The 16,984-nt window shown below is 43.6% G+C and overlaps 3 protein-coding genes across 3 annotated transcripts; all 3 read right to left on the reverse strand.

The window, feature by feature from the left end:
* Positions 1–2,293: 2,293 nt before the first annotated feature.
* Positions 2,294–5,279, reverse strand: cUnhxorf65 (chromosome Un CXorf65 homolog; the record flags this gene model as incomplete). Its single annotated transcript, XM_084448617.1, has 6 exons — positions 2,294–2,824; positions 2,994–3,106; positions 3,315–3,383; positions 4,086–4,208; positions 4,868–4,954; positions 5,255–5,279. 6 exons carry the CDS (start codon positions 5,277–5,279, stop codon positions 2,738–2,740), a joined length of 504 nt encoding a protein of 167 aa, XP_084304743.1. The 3' UTR covers positions 2,294–2,737.
* Positions 5,280–5,657: 378 nt separating this feature from the next.
* On the reverse strand, positions 5,658–7,202 carry LOC311317796 (UDP-N-acetylglucosamine transferase subunit ALG13). The gene is made up of 4 exons (XM_084448911.1): positions 7,046–7,202; positions 6,765–6,927; positions 6,440–6,578; positions 5,658–6,147 (listed from the first exon to the last, which is right to left on the reverse strand). The coding sequence occupies exons 1-4, from the start codon at positions 7,124–7,126 to the stop codon at positions 6,036–6,038; spliced, it is 495 nt and encodes a 164-aa protein (XP_084305037.1). The 5' UTR covers positions 7,127–7,202; the 3' UTR covers positions 5,658–6,035.
* A 447-nt stretch (positions 7,203–7,649) lies between these two features.
* rap2c (RAP2C, member of RAS oncogene family) lies at positions 7,650–11,556 on the reverse strand. Its single transcript, XM_084449263.1, has 3 exons — positions 10,546–11,556; positions 9,764–10,088; positions 7,650–8,436 (listed from the first exon to the last, which is right to left on the reverse strand). Exons 1-2 carry the CDS (start codon positions 10,816–10,818, stop codon positions 9,810–9,812), a joined length of 552 nt encoding a protein of 183 aa, XP_084305389.1. The 5' UTR covers positions 10,819–11,556; the 3' UTR covers positions 7,650–8,436; positions 9,764–9,809.
* Positions 11,557–16,984: the final 5,428 nt, after the last annotated feature.

Genomic DNA, 16,984 nt, shown 5'->3' on the forward strand with positions numbered 1-16,984 from the left:
AAGCACAGAGGGCACACAGAGAAACACTAGGATGTACACGGCAGAGGAAACTGTTGAGCGGGGCCACTAATAGCTGTTGGCGGCCAAGATCGTTTCATTGTCCATCCTGATATATCACCCACTGATTTGTGGTGCATTTGATACAATTTGTAAGGAAAACCACAACCTAGTTGTCATGACTTGCAACGTATTTACATTCTGTCTGCAAGGAAGGGGAGAGGAGAAAGATCGAGGCCCTATTCTTATATTACATTAACATCATGTGATACCAGCTCACAGGCTGGTCCGAACCTGAACCAACACACTCCTAATCGAATGCAAAGCATTGAGAGAAACCTCTTCACAATTGAGCGCAGGGTGGGTCATTTAATTTCAAATTCTGAAGGTTGGAACATTCCTTTATTGCTTTATCAGATGAAATGCTGAATGTGAGCTTCTAATTGTGATGTCACAGTAGAGTTGCGGGGAGCCATCATGTGCTCTCAATAAGCCAACTTGGATTGGAACCAATCAAGTTGTTTTTCTGTGAAGGGCCATTGTGTTAGTTTGTTACACTTCCTGGAATGATGAATACAGGAACTGGGGTTGGATTCGGTAAGAATCAAAAAAGATATCCACAGTCCGGACTCTCCAGCTATCAGGATGACCGATTACTGTCCAGACTGTTTCGGTGACCTTTGGTGCTCAACTGACTTCCCTAAATTTTCACAGCATTTAGCAGCTGTTAAGATGGCTCTTCAGACATGCATGGTGTAACTGTGTGCCAGTGGTTTGAATTCATGGAATTATCTCATTGTTTTGGAAGACAGGAATTTCTAGCGTGCAAATAATACTTCTGTAATACATCTGATAAAGAGAAATAACATTGTAATTCAGGAAATACCAAATATGAGAATCTCAGATGGAAACATCAGTAGCCTCTTTGTTTGGTGTGGTGTGACCCAGCTGAACTTCTCTGTCTGTCTGGTGTTACCCAGCTGAACTGAACTCACCCAACTGAACTTACCCAGCTGAACTTACCCACCTGAACTTACCCAGCTGATCTCAGGTGTTACCCAGCTGATCTCAGGTGTTACCCAGCTGAATTTACCCAGCTGAATTTACCCAGCTGATCTCAGGTGTTACCCAGCTGATCTCAGGTGGTACCCAGCTGATCTCAGGTGTTACCCAACTGAACTCAGGTGTTACCCAGCTGAACTCAGGTGTTACCCAGCTGAACTTACCCAGCTGATCTCAGGTGTTACCCAGCTGAATTTACCCAGCTGATCTCAGGTGTTACCCAGCTGATCTCAGGTGGTACCCAGCTGATCTCAGGTGTTACCCAACTGATCTCAGGTGTTACCCAACTGAACTTACCCAGCTGAACTCAGGTGTTACCCAACTGAACTTACCCAGCTGAACTCAGGTGTTACCCAGCTGAACTCAGGTGTTACCCAACTGAATTTACCCAGCTGAACTCAGGTGTTACCCAGCTGAACTCAGGTGTTACCCAGCTGAACTCAGGTGTTACCCAGCTGAACTCAGGTGTTACCCAACTGAACTCAGGTGTTGTAAATGACATACAAAACAAAGGGCCCCCCGCGCCAAGCTAATTTACCCTCCACAGAACTGCTCAGACTATTTAATCTGGCAATCTGTAAGAATTCTTAAAAAGGAAGTCAATGATTCACACCCCCAGCTCAGAAATGTTTACAGGTTGAGGAACCAGACACCGGTTCCTTTGCAGACGTGCAGAAACACAATTTCAGATTCATCTCAATTGAACCCAGATGATGCAGAACTGCAAATGCAGTTAAACCACTTGTTGCCTTTTCACCCACTGTTTCCTGTGGAACATCCCTGAGCCGCCCACCATGTTGGTTAAACTTGGCTAAAACAACTGTCACGGATATTGTAACAGTTGCTTTCCATAGTCCAACTCAACATTGTCTTTTTCATATTTCACATTAAAAAAAAACGTCCCACCTGCTGAGCTATACAGGCTACGGTTTTAACAGTTACAGATCCAACTCTTGAACATCTCAATTTCATACGGTACCGTCCCCATAATCTCAATTTCATACCATCCCTTCACGTCACCATCCAAACTCAGTCATTCAAACAGACCCATCCAAACTCATTTCCCTTACATTTTCATCAGGTTGAAGCCTGGTAACAAGCAGGTATTCATAACCACCAATCACTGAAGCCGAAAAAATGACATCATTTGTCACTTGCATGTATTTCAAGGGACCATCTCAAAACACCTCTCCTTTCCAAGCAGCATGTACATATGGGGGCAGAGAGGTTGTGCTAAATACATTACTTATAATAACTTGTGCTTAAGACTTTACTTACATAAATCAAATATATTAAAAATATGTCTATTTGATACGCGTGCACATTAAAAACATGGTTAGTTTAGATAACTCAGTGAGAGGAGTTTGACCAACTTTTTGGTATGACTTGTTACAGCTCTCCCTTGTGGCAAGACATGGTATAGCAACTTAATTCACTGCTAACCAGTGATTCAAAACACCTTGTTCCCATCATAGGCTTCTCCTGGCTCTACGTCTGGTCAAATAATATACATGTGTCCAGCTACAAGAGTCTACAAGACCTGACCTAAACCAATGACCCTTCACGTTACCTCAGAAATGGGTAAATCCTTACACAAACAGAGCATCCATTCCAGCCTCAGTTAGCTAAAACAGATCTTTATGGTCTCATCATGTGGTGTAATATCCAGTGCTTCTCCTCAGTGTCTGTTCCTCCTGCCCACCAGGCGGCGCTGGGGCTCCTCGTCAGGCGCCTCCACATACACGACTCGGCTGCGACCTTTAACCTGAGGGACACAAACAAGTCGCAGCTTTGTCATGCTATCCACAGTATTGGCAAAAGACATAGCACAGTGCATAGACAAACACACACACAGGCAGAGATGCACGCGCGCACCACACGCGTATGCGTACACGTACACACACACACACACACACACACACACACACGCTGACTTGCTGTGTGGGCGGGGCCTGGTTCTGGGTGTCTGTGGATCTGCGCTCCTCCTGTGAGCGAAGCTGTCTGAGACGAGCCTTCTCCAGACTGTCAGCCTGACTCTGCAAGATCTCTGACAAACACACACACACGCACACACACACACACACACACACACACACACACACACACACACACACACACACACACACACACACACACACACACACGAAGAAAACACAGCCAGCATAAAGGTAATATGAACATACAGCAAACACAAACGCCTGCACTCCCATGACTATGCAACAGCTGATCAGAGAATAAGCAGAGTGGGTTGTTACCGAGAAGTGCAGGGTCCGGACTGGCCACTAGGGGAGTGATGGAAATGTAGGCACCATCCTTTTGGCCTCCTGATAAGATTAAAAAGCAACACTTTAAAAGGCTAGAGATTGCTTCGGAATGTTTTGAAGCCCTTGTCCTCTCTTAGTTAATAATCAGAATCAGATTTTATCTTGCCAGGTAGGTTTTTACACATACTAACAATTTCTTCAGGTCAGTTGGTGCATAACACTGATGGATAGACAACAAGACAGGGTGCGAGGACTAGACAGGAGCAAAGGGCAGAGACGCTGTTCACTGTGTGTGTATATACAGTATATGTGCAATGTTTTTATATACAATGTGTGCCTTGTGTTAGTCAGAGGACAGAGTCAGAGAGGAGAGTCAGAGGGGAGAGTCAGAGAGGACAGAGTCAGAGAGGACAGAGTCAGAGGACAGAGTCAGAGAGGACAGAGGACAGAGTCAGAGAGGACAGAGTCAGAGAGGACAGAGTCAGAGGACAGAGTCAGAGAGGACAGAGTCAGAGAGGACAGAGTCAGAGGACAGAGTCAGAGAGGACAGAGTCAGAGAGGACAGAGTCAGAGGACAGAGTCAGAGAGGACAGAGTCAGAGGACAGAGTCAGAGGGGAGACTCAGAGGGGACACAGTCAGAGAGGAGAGTCAGAGGGGGATACTTGTAGGACTAGAGCAGCACTGATCACGGTTGACAGAGCAGACAGTGAAGGAGCTTGTAGGACTGGTGTTCGGGTAGGGTTATGGTTAGGACTGATTACTGTTGATAGAGCAGACAGTGAAGGAGCTCCTGGTGGGAAGTAAAGGACTGCAGCTCTCCTGGGGCTGCTGGGACAGAAAGAGCAGCTTCAGGACGCCTCTGTCATCACACAGATCTAGCAGCTCTGAAACCAACACACACACACGCACGCACGCACACACACACACACACACACACACACGCGCACACAGTTAAAGAGGTAATACAAGGTTAATTTCTCACATCTCATCATCAAAACTTCTCATTTAAGCCACACCAATTAGCTAGCTTCTATTAAACTATGATCATTATAAACACCCAGAAAGCTGCTGTCAATGGCACGGATTAAGCCATGGCTTGAGGTGGATGCTATTCTAGTTTGGGTAAGCGACAGAGCCCCCGGTATTCAAGCCGACCGCAGTGCTGTGGTCACGCGGTCCAGTAATCTCAGTGGTAATGAGAGCAGTAATGACCGTTCATTAGTCAGGAGGCTCCTCTTGGCTTCGCGCTCGGCTGGTAAGCAGACACCCTCAGGAGAGAAGCCGTGTGAAATATTTAACATCAGATCCCCCATCACTTACAGCATATACGCCCCCAAATCAAACTCTACCCACGTCTCCAACTCTCACACCATCCAGAATACCGGCTTTAGTTCAGCACAGACGTTCAACGTAGAAATGACAAGTCATGGTACTTTCGGCTTCTGCTTGCCTCCCCTTATAGCACTGCATCAGATAGGCCCAATCCCGGACGCTGCCATCCTCATTAACCCCCCCCGCTATGACCCTCTCTCCAGGCTCCCACCTGACTCCGGCAGGCCGAGCCTGGACCTCAGGTACTGCAGCAGGACGGCCACAGGGCAGCTGGTGTTGGCCAGAAACTGCTCGTTGTCTGACAGGAAGGTAAGAGTTCATTTAGCATCTTATCCCTCCTCAAAAACGAATGTGTTTAATGTGCGAGATGTCTAATCTACAATATCTTTAAATAATACATGAAACCTTGATTGTAAAGACAGGTTATTATAGAAAGAATGTAGCAAATATATTGTGCAAGCAAATTATCCACTGCTATTCAAATTAAGTTTTAAGACCATAGTGTAATATTTTGACTTTACGTCTCTCTCCTTCAACATATAGGCTATCATAACACTGTAATAAGTAAAGACTGAATTCAACACACGATAGGACTTACCTCCATGTTTAATATAGATGAACATCTTTAAACTCAACCCAAGTCCTTGAATGAGGAGCCTGCCACAGGAGTTTGCTACTCTACAGAATCTGCTGAAGAAGGTTCTTTTGATTCTAAAGCTTCAATAGCTTCTAAATACTGTCAAACCTTTATGATGTCATAATGTTAGCTGTGATGTACACAGCTTCTGATCTCCATCTGAGGTTTACTTTCATGTCAGCTTGGTCTGTTGGTTTCTGCCACCTACTCCCTCTGCCTTCCTTCTCCACTGGGCAGGATGTGGTGTTTGTTTTCAGAGTGACTCCTCTCTAATCTGCCACTGTTAGCTAATGCTCTAATAAACTGCTCTCTAACCTGCCACTGTTACTACACGAATAAATATCACAAGCAAAGTAGAAGCCGATTCACTTTATTGGCTCAATTTGAGACAATATCATAAAGTGATTAATTGTACACTTAATAGAATACAGAGTAGTGAAACAAAATAGATGGGTTTTACTTTGCAAGTCTTATATTAACAAGACGACTTAATAATATGAAATAATACAAATGAGTTTTTAGACAGGCAGCAAGCTGCTCAACTAGGCCAATGTACACTACATTTTCCCTGTCAAATCTCAAATCTATACATCTCCCATGATCACAACACGTGGAATGCCTCATCTGTCAGACATGATCAGTAGTCCAACTTCACTTTGGGATAGAGGTCAGTGAACCTGCTCAGGGAGGGCAAGGCTGTCCAGCCCATAACAGAACATCAAGCAGACCAAAGCTATCGGTCTCACGGTACACCGATGGCCTTGTCCAGGAAACTGGCAAAGTTCTTTGGCTGCCCGGGCAGGAAGGGAACGAGACCACGTATGTCCATGGTCCTCAGCGTCTCAGTGAGGGTGCTAAAAGGACAGAGAGAGAAAGACTGTTGTAACCAAGTCTAAACAGATCCGAGACTGTTATAATCAAGTCTAAACACATTTGAGACTAAACACATTTGAGACTCAAGTCTAAACACATTTGAGACTGTTATAATCAAGTCTAAACAGATTTGAGACTGTTATAACCAAGTCTAAACAGATCTGAGACTGTTATAACCAAGTCTAAATAGATCCGAGACTGTTATAATCAAGTCTAAAGAGATTTGAAACAGTCTTGTGACTTGACAGCATTGCTTATTGTAAAGTGACTGACTTGCAGGTACAGTAGAGCAGGTGTGAGTCCGCGTGCAGCTGCATGGCCAGTTCTAACTGGTGGTTATCCATCAGCTTGTCGTTGATCACCACCAGAAGGGGCTTGCCTTCACCGAGGGTCTCCAGACAGCTGCCTGCCCCTGCGATGTAGAACAGTGGGGTTTAATCATCTCATGATCTATACCTCATCTGTGGAAAGGGACAGGTGACATGACGTCATGTTTTAACATGGACATTTCAAGATATAACCCCCATAGTTTTATTTCCATGTGCGGAATTCCACAATTAAGATTTACATGTGGCCAACCACATCATAATATGCCTACCAGCGTGGCTGATGACCAGGTCGGCTTGCTTGATATCTTCAGCAATTGAATCCTTGAATCGAAAGGCCTCTAACGTGATCCCCGGACAGTCTGCTGGGTCTGGGAGGACGGAGCCTCTCCCGACCTGGAGAACCAAGTGCCCGTATCCGCGGCCTTTCAAAACCTGTCAGTGGGAAACAGTAGCCGAGATGATCGAGGTCATGACGGTCAAGCTAGCCGGCTAACCTAGCTAACGTCGGCTGCCGAGTCACTTCACACGCTTGTCAACTTAAGGTACTCACTTGAACGGCACTGGGAGATATGACACTTTCAATAAGGTCATCAAAGCTTGTTGTTCCTACAGTTACAAATACTCTCTTCATGATTGTAAAGCACAGTAGCTAGCCTCACTAGCTAACCTACTTTGAAACAGACTGTTGTCATGCCACGGTGATGTGTTCGTCCATTTGGCTCTTCCGGAAGACACGTCACACCGCCGCCTACAGGTTTGGATGTGGATATGCAGTCTAGTGGATATGCAGTCTAGACATTTGAGAACGTAAACGACCATATTCTGTCCATATTTATACTGCATTGTCCATCTAACGTCTGCTATCCTTCCAAAAATCTGATAACTGTTCAGTGGCTATTTTACATGCGATGACATATTGACAGCAGCGTTTGAGTTGAATGCATTCAAGAAAGACAGAATAACCACACAGACACAGAGAAGTTAAGACAGAAATTATTTAAGGCTTTGTTAATTCTCAACTTCAGAAACAATATACTAAAAAGTCACAAAAGCAAACCCAAAGGCAAGTATAAAATAAACGATAATTGGCTAATAACAATGTAATTCGAGATTTTAATAAATACGCTATGAGAAAAGCAAACGTAGCAAAAAAAAAAGTAAAAGGTAAGAATAACACCATGTTAAGTTAGATTATCTGGGCCAGAACCGGATCAAACCATATCGTCGCAGGACTGTTACTTGCAGGATAACAGGAACCTGTTTGAAGCAAACCACACAGCAGTAGTCACAAAACAAACATGCATGTGCTTCACTGTTGTCTCATCTCAACTAAAGCTCTTGGGTGGGGGAACCACCTCTCGGCAGACTGGCCCACAGCCCAGGGAAACAGAATAGGGTTAGGCCAAGGGCCTTGGCTTGCAGAGCATAGCTATCCTGGTCTTCTGATGGTTTGATTTAATTCTGGCCTCCAGCCTCCAACCTGTATAACAACTGTTATCACTTGAAATTAGATACCAGGTTTATTCAATAAAATGATACAAGTAAAAAGTAAAATTCAGGGATATAATAATGATTGAGCAGCTCAGAGGGGACGCTGCAGTCCCAAGCAGACTCCAGCTTTCCCAACCCCCGAATGAGAAAATAGAAATCCATCGACGGCCCTTTTCACCGCTCGCCTGGATGCATGTCCTCCCCCGTGTTGGAAGAGACGCCCCGGGTCCAAGCGGAGGCCAGACTAGTCCCGGTGTGTGTGCTGTGCTCCACAGTCCAGGTATCAAAAAACTGGACAGGCTCAGAAGACTCCCTTCTCTTGGGATGGCTCATAGTGAACAGATTAGAAACCGGCTGTGTGGTCAGAAAGTGTGGTGGAGCTGTTAGTGGTCACTGGGGGTCATAGGTCATCAAAGCAGGAACTGGTTGTGAAGATCCTGTGAAACGCATCTATTACGACGATAAAGGAGACACAAAAACAAAACACCTTACAGATAGTATAAAAAAATAAAATAAAGGTATCCTATGTTACGCTACAAGAGACATAACTGGTTATAGACTGCATATAACACTGTTTGAGAAATGTACATTTGATTGATATGATTTCTAGGAGTGACACCAAGAGACAACAAGCTACCTAACCAGGAAGTCAATGTGTCACTGTATGTATGTATGTATGTATGTATGTATGTATGTATGTATGTATGTGTGTGTGTGTATGTATGTATGTATACGTGTGTGTGTGTGTGTGTGTGTGTGTGTGTGTGTGTGTGTGTGTGTGTGTGTGTGTGTGTGTGTGTGTGTGTGCGTGCGTGGTAGTCTAGTTCCTATATGGTGCAGGAATCTGCTTCCTGTTTTGGAACCTAATTTTTATTTTCAGGATGTCGCATTTTCCTCTTTCTTTGTCTGGGATCTCCCCTCTCTGGTCCGCAGGTCTCTCCTGCGTCGGTCTCTCCGCTGTGTTTCTCCCTCCTCTCTAATCTACTCTGGCTGCAGACCCTCTCTTCCGCCCCTGGGCCCAGAGACCGTCTGCTTTTTCACGCCACATTCCTTCCGTGATCTTATGATAACAGGCTAAACCAACGGTTTCCACAGAGCAGCGACCCCCCCCTCCCTCTCTTACGACAGCTGTAATTGTGGTCTCTTTGGTGCCACCCTGATGTCCTCCTCTGCCCTTCTCCCTGTTGTGTGCGTTCACACTTATCATCTCCACACACACACGCATCTATTCACAATCTGTTAAAACAGATCTTCCTCTTCCTTGGAGGGTCCGGCCAATATCAAAAACAAGATCACACGATGACCGTTACCCTATCACTACTGAAATGGTGAAAAAGTAGACTGAACCCTACTATGTGAGACTGTAGTGGCGATTGTTGCACATGTAGTCTTGTTTTTTCTTCTGGGATCTTATGACTTCCTATTTGTGATGTCACGTCGTTTTGTTACACCTATCTTGTATGTGTTGTTATTGTAATCAGGGTGGCATTGAATAAGAGAGCTTGCTCTCAATTCACTATATGCACAACTCCAGTACTTCCTGAAATTAGACATGCTTCTCTATTTCTTGTCTCACACTATTGAATGAAATGATTATTCAGGTGTGCCTGATCATTGTGCTGCAGTCAGGCACACCTGATTAATCACTTCATCCAATAGTGTAGGACAGGAAATAGAGAAGCATGTCTAATTTCAGGAAGTACTGGAGTTGTGCAATTGGCTAATTGTCTTCCCTGAATAAATAAGGGTTTCAGTTGTGAGCGGCCAGCGTTCTCACCTGAGGCAGAGGTGCGGAGCGGACGGTCCCCCCACCCCCGGCCCCCTCACTGCACCACGCAGGTGGTGCAGCACTGCTCCTGCTTCTCCGGCAGCGTGGCGTAGTTCATCTGCCGCACGATCTCGGCGAACAGCTCGTCCACCATGCTCTTGCTCTTGGCGGAGGTCTCGATGAAGGGGCAGCCCCACTCCTGGGCCAGCGCCCGTCCGTCTGACCCCGACACCTCGCGCTCCGACTCCAGGTCCACTTTGTTCCCCACCAGGATCAGCGGGACCTTCTCGAAACGCTTGACCCGGACTATCTGGTCTCGCATCGGGCGGATGTCCTGGGGGAGAGGACAGACATACACAGAGAGGTCCGCTCACTGAGAGGAACTCACGGAGGTGGATTGTGGGTGACAAATAGGAAAATTCTCAGTTCTGCGATCTATGTTAAAACGTCTGGACTATATTTAATGTTGAGAATACATGTGTCTAGCCTGATATCAGACAGAATTGTCAACTCGTTACACTCTGTTGAGATCTTCAAGAATCAGCAAACTTTTAGTGGGAGAATTTGAACGTCTGGAGACAGACTTAATTTTGTCGGTAGTAAGGCTAAGATCAAGATACTAAATTCAAGCTAGTATCAGCAGGCCAGACTACATGATTGATGCCAAGTTTACAATCAAGGCATGTGGTGTAAACTGTCCACATTAGAGCCACATCGTGCCAAGGCCCATGTCTTCATAGCCTCAGCTGCAACGGAAGTATGTCTGTAGGAAGGCTTGGGTGCTAATTTACCTGAAATGACTGTTGATTAACGAGACTGTAGACGAGGATGAATCCCTGGCCGTTCTTGATGTAGAGATCCCTCATGGAGGCGAACTGTTCCGTCCCGGCTGTGTCCAGGATTTCGAGCACGGAGGGCGACGAGTCCACTTCGATCTCTTTCCGATAGAAGTCCTCGATGGTCGGGTCGTATTTCTCGATGAACGTTCCGGTGACAAACTGGACGGTCAGCGCGGACTTGCCGACACCGCCGCTGCCCAGCACGACCACCTTGTACTCCTTCATTAGGGCTCGACCCGGGCTACTTAGCTGGCTAGCTGGGCTGCTATATCCGTCGACCACATTTAACCCGACATTTATCAAGTAAACACATAAAACCAACACATCGACCTCGAGTTAATAAGCTAATGCGTTTGTTTAAACAGGCTAAAAATCCAATCGGCTTATTAAAACTTAGAACAGACGTTCACAGTCCTTCTGATCAAGCTAGCCAGTCAGCCCGCTAGCCTAGCCTAGCTTGCAAAGTTGGATAAACCCACAACGCCCCATGCCGCCCTCGATAAGGAGCATGAATGCCAAATCCTCCGTGGTGCGAACACACCTCAACACCAACGTGGGGCCGTGAGGGGATGTTGTCCAAAAAGGTGCGGCTTATACTCTGTGTCTATTTAGCCAAGATCGGAGGAAAGACGCGGAATTTTACCCAAATAAAGGCTAGCAAACGATGGCTAGCCTGCTACCGTAATGTTTGGAGAGCATGTCAGAGAGCGGTGTCGCAAAGCGGCGAGGCCACCGCGTCCGTCTGCCGCTTCTAGTCTCAGCAGGCTACTGCGCTCCTCTCCGTAGCACCCGGCTAGCTTAGCTTAGCTTAGCGACTAGCTTAGCTACGTTCATGAACTCCCGAGTGGGGATTTCCTAATTCAGCCGAGTGTCGTTGTGTCCAGTCCACCATAGACTCACGAGTCAGTCTCTAGTCCACCCCAGCTTGGCTGACGAGCAGCTCCCTTCCCCGGGCTGGGCTCCTCACCCCGGCGGCGCTGCCTCACCCGAGTCACGGCAGAAACCACCGCACGCTGCTACAACAACGTAGCGCGTATTTTCCTTTGCACATATGGTTTCTTTATAATTATAGCACCAGTTACCAACCCATGTACTTGGTTGGTGTAAAATAAAACGATTATTTATGAGAAACGTTGGAGAGCTATCCAGTGGAAGGACCGAGAGGAATCTGTTAATGATTGGTCAACTTGGGGAGACCTGAGAAGCAACTGGTATTTTCATTGGGGGAAATTGAATTTTGGGCGGGACCTGTTGACTTCTTTAAAGGGCCAATTCGGTAAAAAAAAGAAGAAAAAAAAAAATCAAATAACTTTGTTTAGCCTACAAAATATGATGCAGATCAAAAACAAAACAGGCACACCTCTGAAGATTAAGCAGGTCCACCAGGTGTACCATATCCTATCTATTGGACCACTAAAAGGTTGACTTCTACTAGCAGCCTACCCTGCACCTGACAACTGACCAGGGCCCTGATAGTGGTCTTGCGAGACCTTCTACCAAAAAACCTCTTAACAGCTATACTTCTACCCTCACTACAGGGACTGCTCCTTATAGAAACCTGGTGTTTTGCGGCCTCCCTGCTGGCTACACACATATCCTGCTCAGCAACAGCCCAGGGGCCTCATTTATCATTGGATACACCCTTTTTTATTTACACCTGATTTTTGTACTTGCTTTTCTCCGCAAATAATGTTATGTATCATGCCAAAACTCAATGGGAAATATTGTGAGATATATACACAATATTTCCTATCGAGTTTTGTCACGATACATCACATGATTTGCGGAGAAAAGCAAGTACAAAAATCAGGTGTAAATGAAAAAGGGTGTATCCACAATGATAAATGAGGCCCCAGACCTATGACCCTTTTACTGTTGGTAAACAATTAAGTGTGTGTGCACATTTTGGCAACAAAATAATGAACTACGGATCCGCAACACTTGTTGCCATGAGGTGCATCAATCAAATGCATCGATTCTATTGACAGGTGTCATTACAGCGATGCGTGCGCAATTTCGAAACAGGATGATGACGTTGCACAGAAAAGGGTCTATAGCCTACATCTGAACATTACATACTGGTTATGAAATTATACTTTAAACAAAGCTGAGTTAAACACTGTTTCCATTTTTATTATTTCTATAGAATATAGCCAGCCTACTGTATTTGCTCAGATCTGAGTTTTGTTGATTATGTAACTGATGATGGATGTGTTGCCCATTTGTTGTATACATACATTGTTGGTTTGTGTGGATATGTTCAACAAAAAAATAAAATAAATATAAAAACATTGTTTCCTTCCAATGGGAACCAGCCTGACACAGCACAACAGTCTCAGATACACAAACTTAATTGATAACTGATAATATTGATCAATGAAATATAAAACAAGAGTGGTTCACCGTTAAGTGCTTTATTGAAGGTAGAACAGAAAGAACAGAAGTCATACATGTACAGTGTGAATCTATATATTCATACATAGCGAAATCAATTGGCATGTAGCACAGTTCGCTAGCACATACAAGCACAAACAGCTAAATATAAAGTGAAAGAGAGAAGCATTTCATACCAATAATCAAAGCAGTCAATTTCAAGTTTGTCTTAGAGTGGAGGAGAGAGGAGCCTTTGTGGTATGGCTTAGAGATATCCGGAACCTTCTTTTCCATGCACAGACCCCAGCGTCTAACCGTCTGACCATCGGTGCTAGTCTGCTCATCTCCCTGGCTTTGACAAGCACAATCCTCCTGGCACCAAAACAACCAATATCCAAGATACTCCACAAAGTCACCCAATCAACTTCAATTAAAGGGACATGTACACTTACATAAGTAGGTTGTTTCCACAACAGTTACATAATCTGTTAAACTCAAAATAACCGTTACCCGAGGTTCAATAAACAGCACAGAGGGAATTCATAAGAATGATATTAGATACAGTAACGGTTGGTGATACTAGCTGGGAGTTCTGACTCTACTGTAAGTCTATTGCATCTCTGTTCTGTTTACAATCATGAGGCACTGGACTGATCTGATCCAATGGCCTGCTGAGACCCTGGCCTATCCACCACCTCTAGGACAAGTGCCATGGCAACAAAATCATTGGCTTCCAAAGCAGTTAAAGAGCATCAAATGTACAAGTTTGCACAAACAGAGAGGCTTTGTAGGGGATGTTTGTTTAGCAAATGCGTGATTGTAGAAACCAGTTGCTGTTTCAAATTTTGACTAAAATCCTGTGGAGAATTCAGATTTATTGTTGTTTTGTATACTGACGATTAGCAAAAAAAATAACCCTATTCATAAACTTAATAACAAAGAAATTTTAACAGATAACCTTTTTGTGCACTACTCACATCCATTCCCTACTGTCACCTGACCGTGATCTGATGGTTGTTCCCTGCCATTCCCCAGACAGCCTGCAGAGGGAGCACTAGGCCAACGTCTCTGCTCCAGAGATGACAGACAGAGGTGACGTTTGGTGAGATTGCCCTGGCTTTGAATACTAAACTAATTTGGGTATTGTGTGTAGTCTGGCTTCCAGGCTATTGTGTGTGGTGTTTGGGTTCATCATCCAGCCATTCCTGGGGTAGCTCACTAAAGCTACCATGTAGAAAGAGGAGTTTAATTACGTCCCATAATTTGACCTTCAAACCAATTCAACCCTTAATGAATTTGTTTAGTTGTAATATGATTGGATACCATGCTAAAATATAGGCCTACACAGATCAACCTGTTACACATCTGTCTGTCAGGATCAGGATCAGATATAGCTGGACCTCTAAACACGCCTCTATAAGGAAGGAAGGCCTATTGCAAAACATACATCTTAATTTAACACATACTGTTTTGTCTTATACAGCAAGGCGATGTCATGCTTTGAGAAGAGTAGGGCACTAGCAAAGAAAACAAAAAAGACAAATCCCTCCAAAACAACTATCTTTTTACACTGTATTAAAACGATAATTGTTTATCTGTATTTTTTACAATACAGTTGTTTCATTTTTTATCAGTTATTTTCTCTATATTTATTCAAAATAAATTCAGAATATTTCGACTTCGTTATGTACATAAGTGCAAACAAGGTGAATATCACACATTCGTACACCAGCTGAATCACCTCGGCTCTAGTGAGCACCAGCACCTCCCAGCACAGCTGGACGAGAGGAACAGAGACCTACTGGGGGACCGATCCAGGACATGTCTGAAACCAGCTGTTCCTGGTCCAGGACATGTCTGAAACCAGCTGTTCCTGGTCCAGGACATGTCTGAAACCAGCTGTTCCTGGTCCAGGACATGTCTGAAACCAGCTGTTCCTGGTCCAGGACATGTCTGAAACCAGCTGTTCCTGGTCCAGGACATGTCTGAAACCAGCTGTTCCTGGTCCAGGACATGTCTGAAACCAGCTGTTCCTGGTCCAGGACATGTCTGAAACCAGCTGTTCCTGGTCCAGGACATGTCTGAAACCAGCTGTTCTGCCTGGCGAATGCCATTGTGAGGGCCAAGTTAATCCAATGTGACATGGTGATCAAATCTAACAGAAAGGTTATTGACTTGATTAAGATGAGGAATGTGAGTCTAGTATGAAGTCCAGAAGTCTCTGTTCCACCCAGGTGGATATACTGTAGGTGACCATGTTCTTACTCTTAAAAAAACAACAAACAAACAAAGATGAAGACCCCAAAAGATAAACAAAACAAAATAAACACCTGATCTCCCCAGAGGACCTTTGGACATTAAGGATTTTACTTTTTTTCTTACAAAATATTCAATCATTTCGCAATCGCCAAGACACTCTAACTAGCCATTCCCTTTCTGAATAAGTTAGTGTAGTACATTATTTCAATTCATATGTGAAAAAAATTCACAATTAAGATATACAAAGGTAGCCATGTTGTCCTTTTGTTGCCATTGCAACAACAACGTACTATTAAGTAACAATGAATCTATCATTGTATAGATACAAATGTATATATTTTTCATATATTCAATTTTTTTGTTTTCCTTAAATGGCAATCTACACAAACTATTAAGTATGTATACTGTAAATGAAGATTATCTTATTTTCATGCTATGTTTTTTTTATTAAACAAAATGAGTTTATCCCTAATTGTTATTTCTGTAGATAGCAGTCATATCTTTGTTACCATGATTTAGAAATCAAAAAACTGATGAAAATTCTATTATTAGGTACCATTAAGAGAGAGAGAAACGTTGGAAAATAATGGTTAAGGAAGAGGAAAAATTAACAATATATTTGTACCATTTATACTACAATTACTAGCTAACTATTTTATTGTACAAGGAATACACACTTTCTTAAAAAGGTGAGTGTACTTAAACACTTCTGCTAAGCCCCTAAGAGAGGCACATCTTTTAATCAAGTATTTTGATATTTCCAGCTGGACAGCAGTTGGAGAAGGCATAATGATGTGACAAAGACAGAAGGGAGAGAGATAGAAGATAGAGAGAGATATTTTCATCTGGGCAATGCAAGTACTTCAAAGCTATAAGATTTAGGCAAATTAATTTGCCTGGACATTCTAATAATCAATTTAATTGATTCAGAGAGGACAATTTCTGCCTCGAACAATGTATTTGAACGCTTCAAAGAACTTCTTTTTTTTTTTTTTATGCAAGGACCACATTTGCCCAAAGATATTTCTGAAAGTAGTCTTCACACCCACAAACATTAAATATAAATCTATATAACAATAGTTATATAGTATAACACATACTTAACAGTTCTTAACACAGTATATTGTCTTAATGTGGATTTCATTTGACCTGTTGGAAGTAGCCTATATAGTGAATCAATACATGTCAACATGCCGGTCTTTTAGATGGACATGTTGAGGATTTTTGCATTATTAGATACATTCACCACACGATGACATGACTAAAACATGAACGCTGTCTGATAATGTCCATTCTCCACAGAGGAAAATGTCTTTTACATTTTAATGTCAAATGTCAAAACTACCTCAATAAGTGACTCAGTGTCTAGTCATCAAAACATCTACACGGACTACTCAGTGATTTTTTTTTTTAAACCATTTATCATCAAAGATGAGACAGCACAGCTGTTTTCAAAGAAGAAACTACAGAGACACAACATATATGATAAAAGTGCTAATTAACGCACCTGTTCTTAAGGATGTCTGTTGTTACAGTGTGTGGACCGTGGTTGGGTAGAGGAGGCTTCAGACGAGTGAGAGGCACATTCAAACTCATCTACATGTCGTGTCAACCACATCTTTCTCTGTTTTCTCTGAGAGAGGATGAAACACTTTTCGATTTCAAAGAGCAAACATTCATTTTTGACTGGCCAGAGATGTATTTGCCTCAAATTCATCAAAAAGTTAATTTCTCTCAGAGCTCTCAGCTCCCTCGTGTC

Source organism: Borostomias antarcticus, assembly GCF_949987555.1.
Source record: "Borostomias antarcticus genome assembly, chromosome: 14".
NCBI lineage: Eukaryota > Metazoa > Chordata > Actinopteri > Stomiiformes > Stomiidae > Borostomias > Borostomias antarcticus.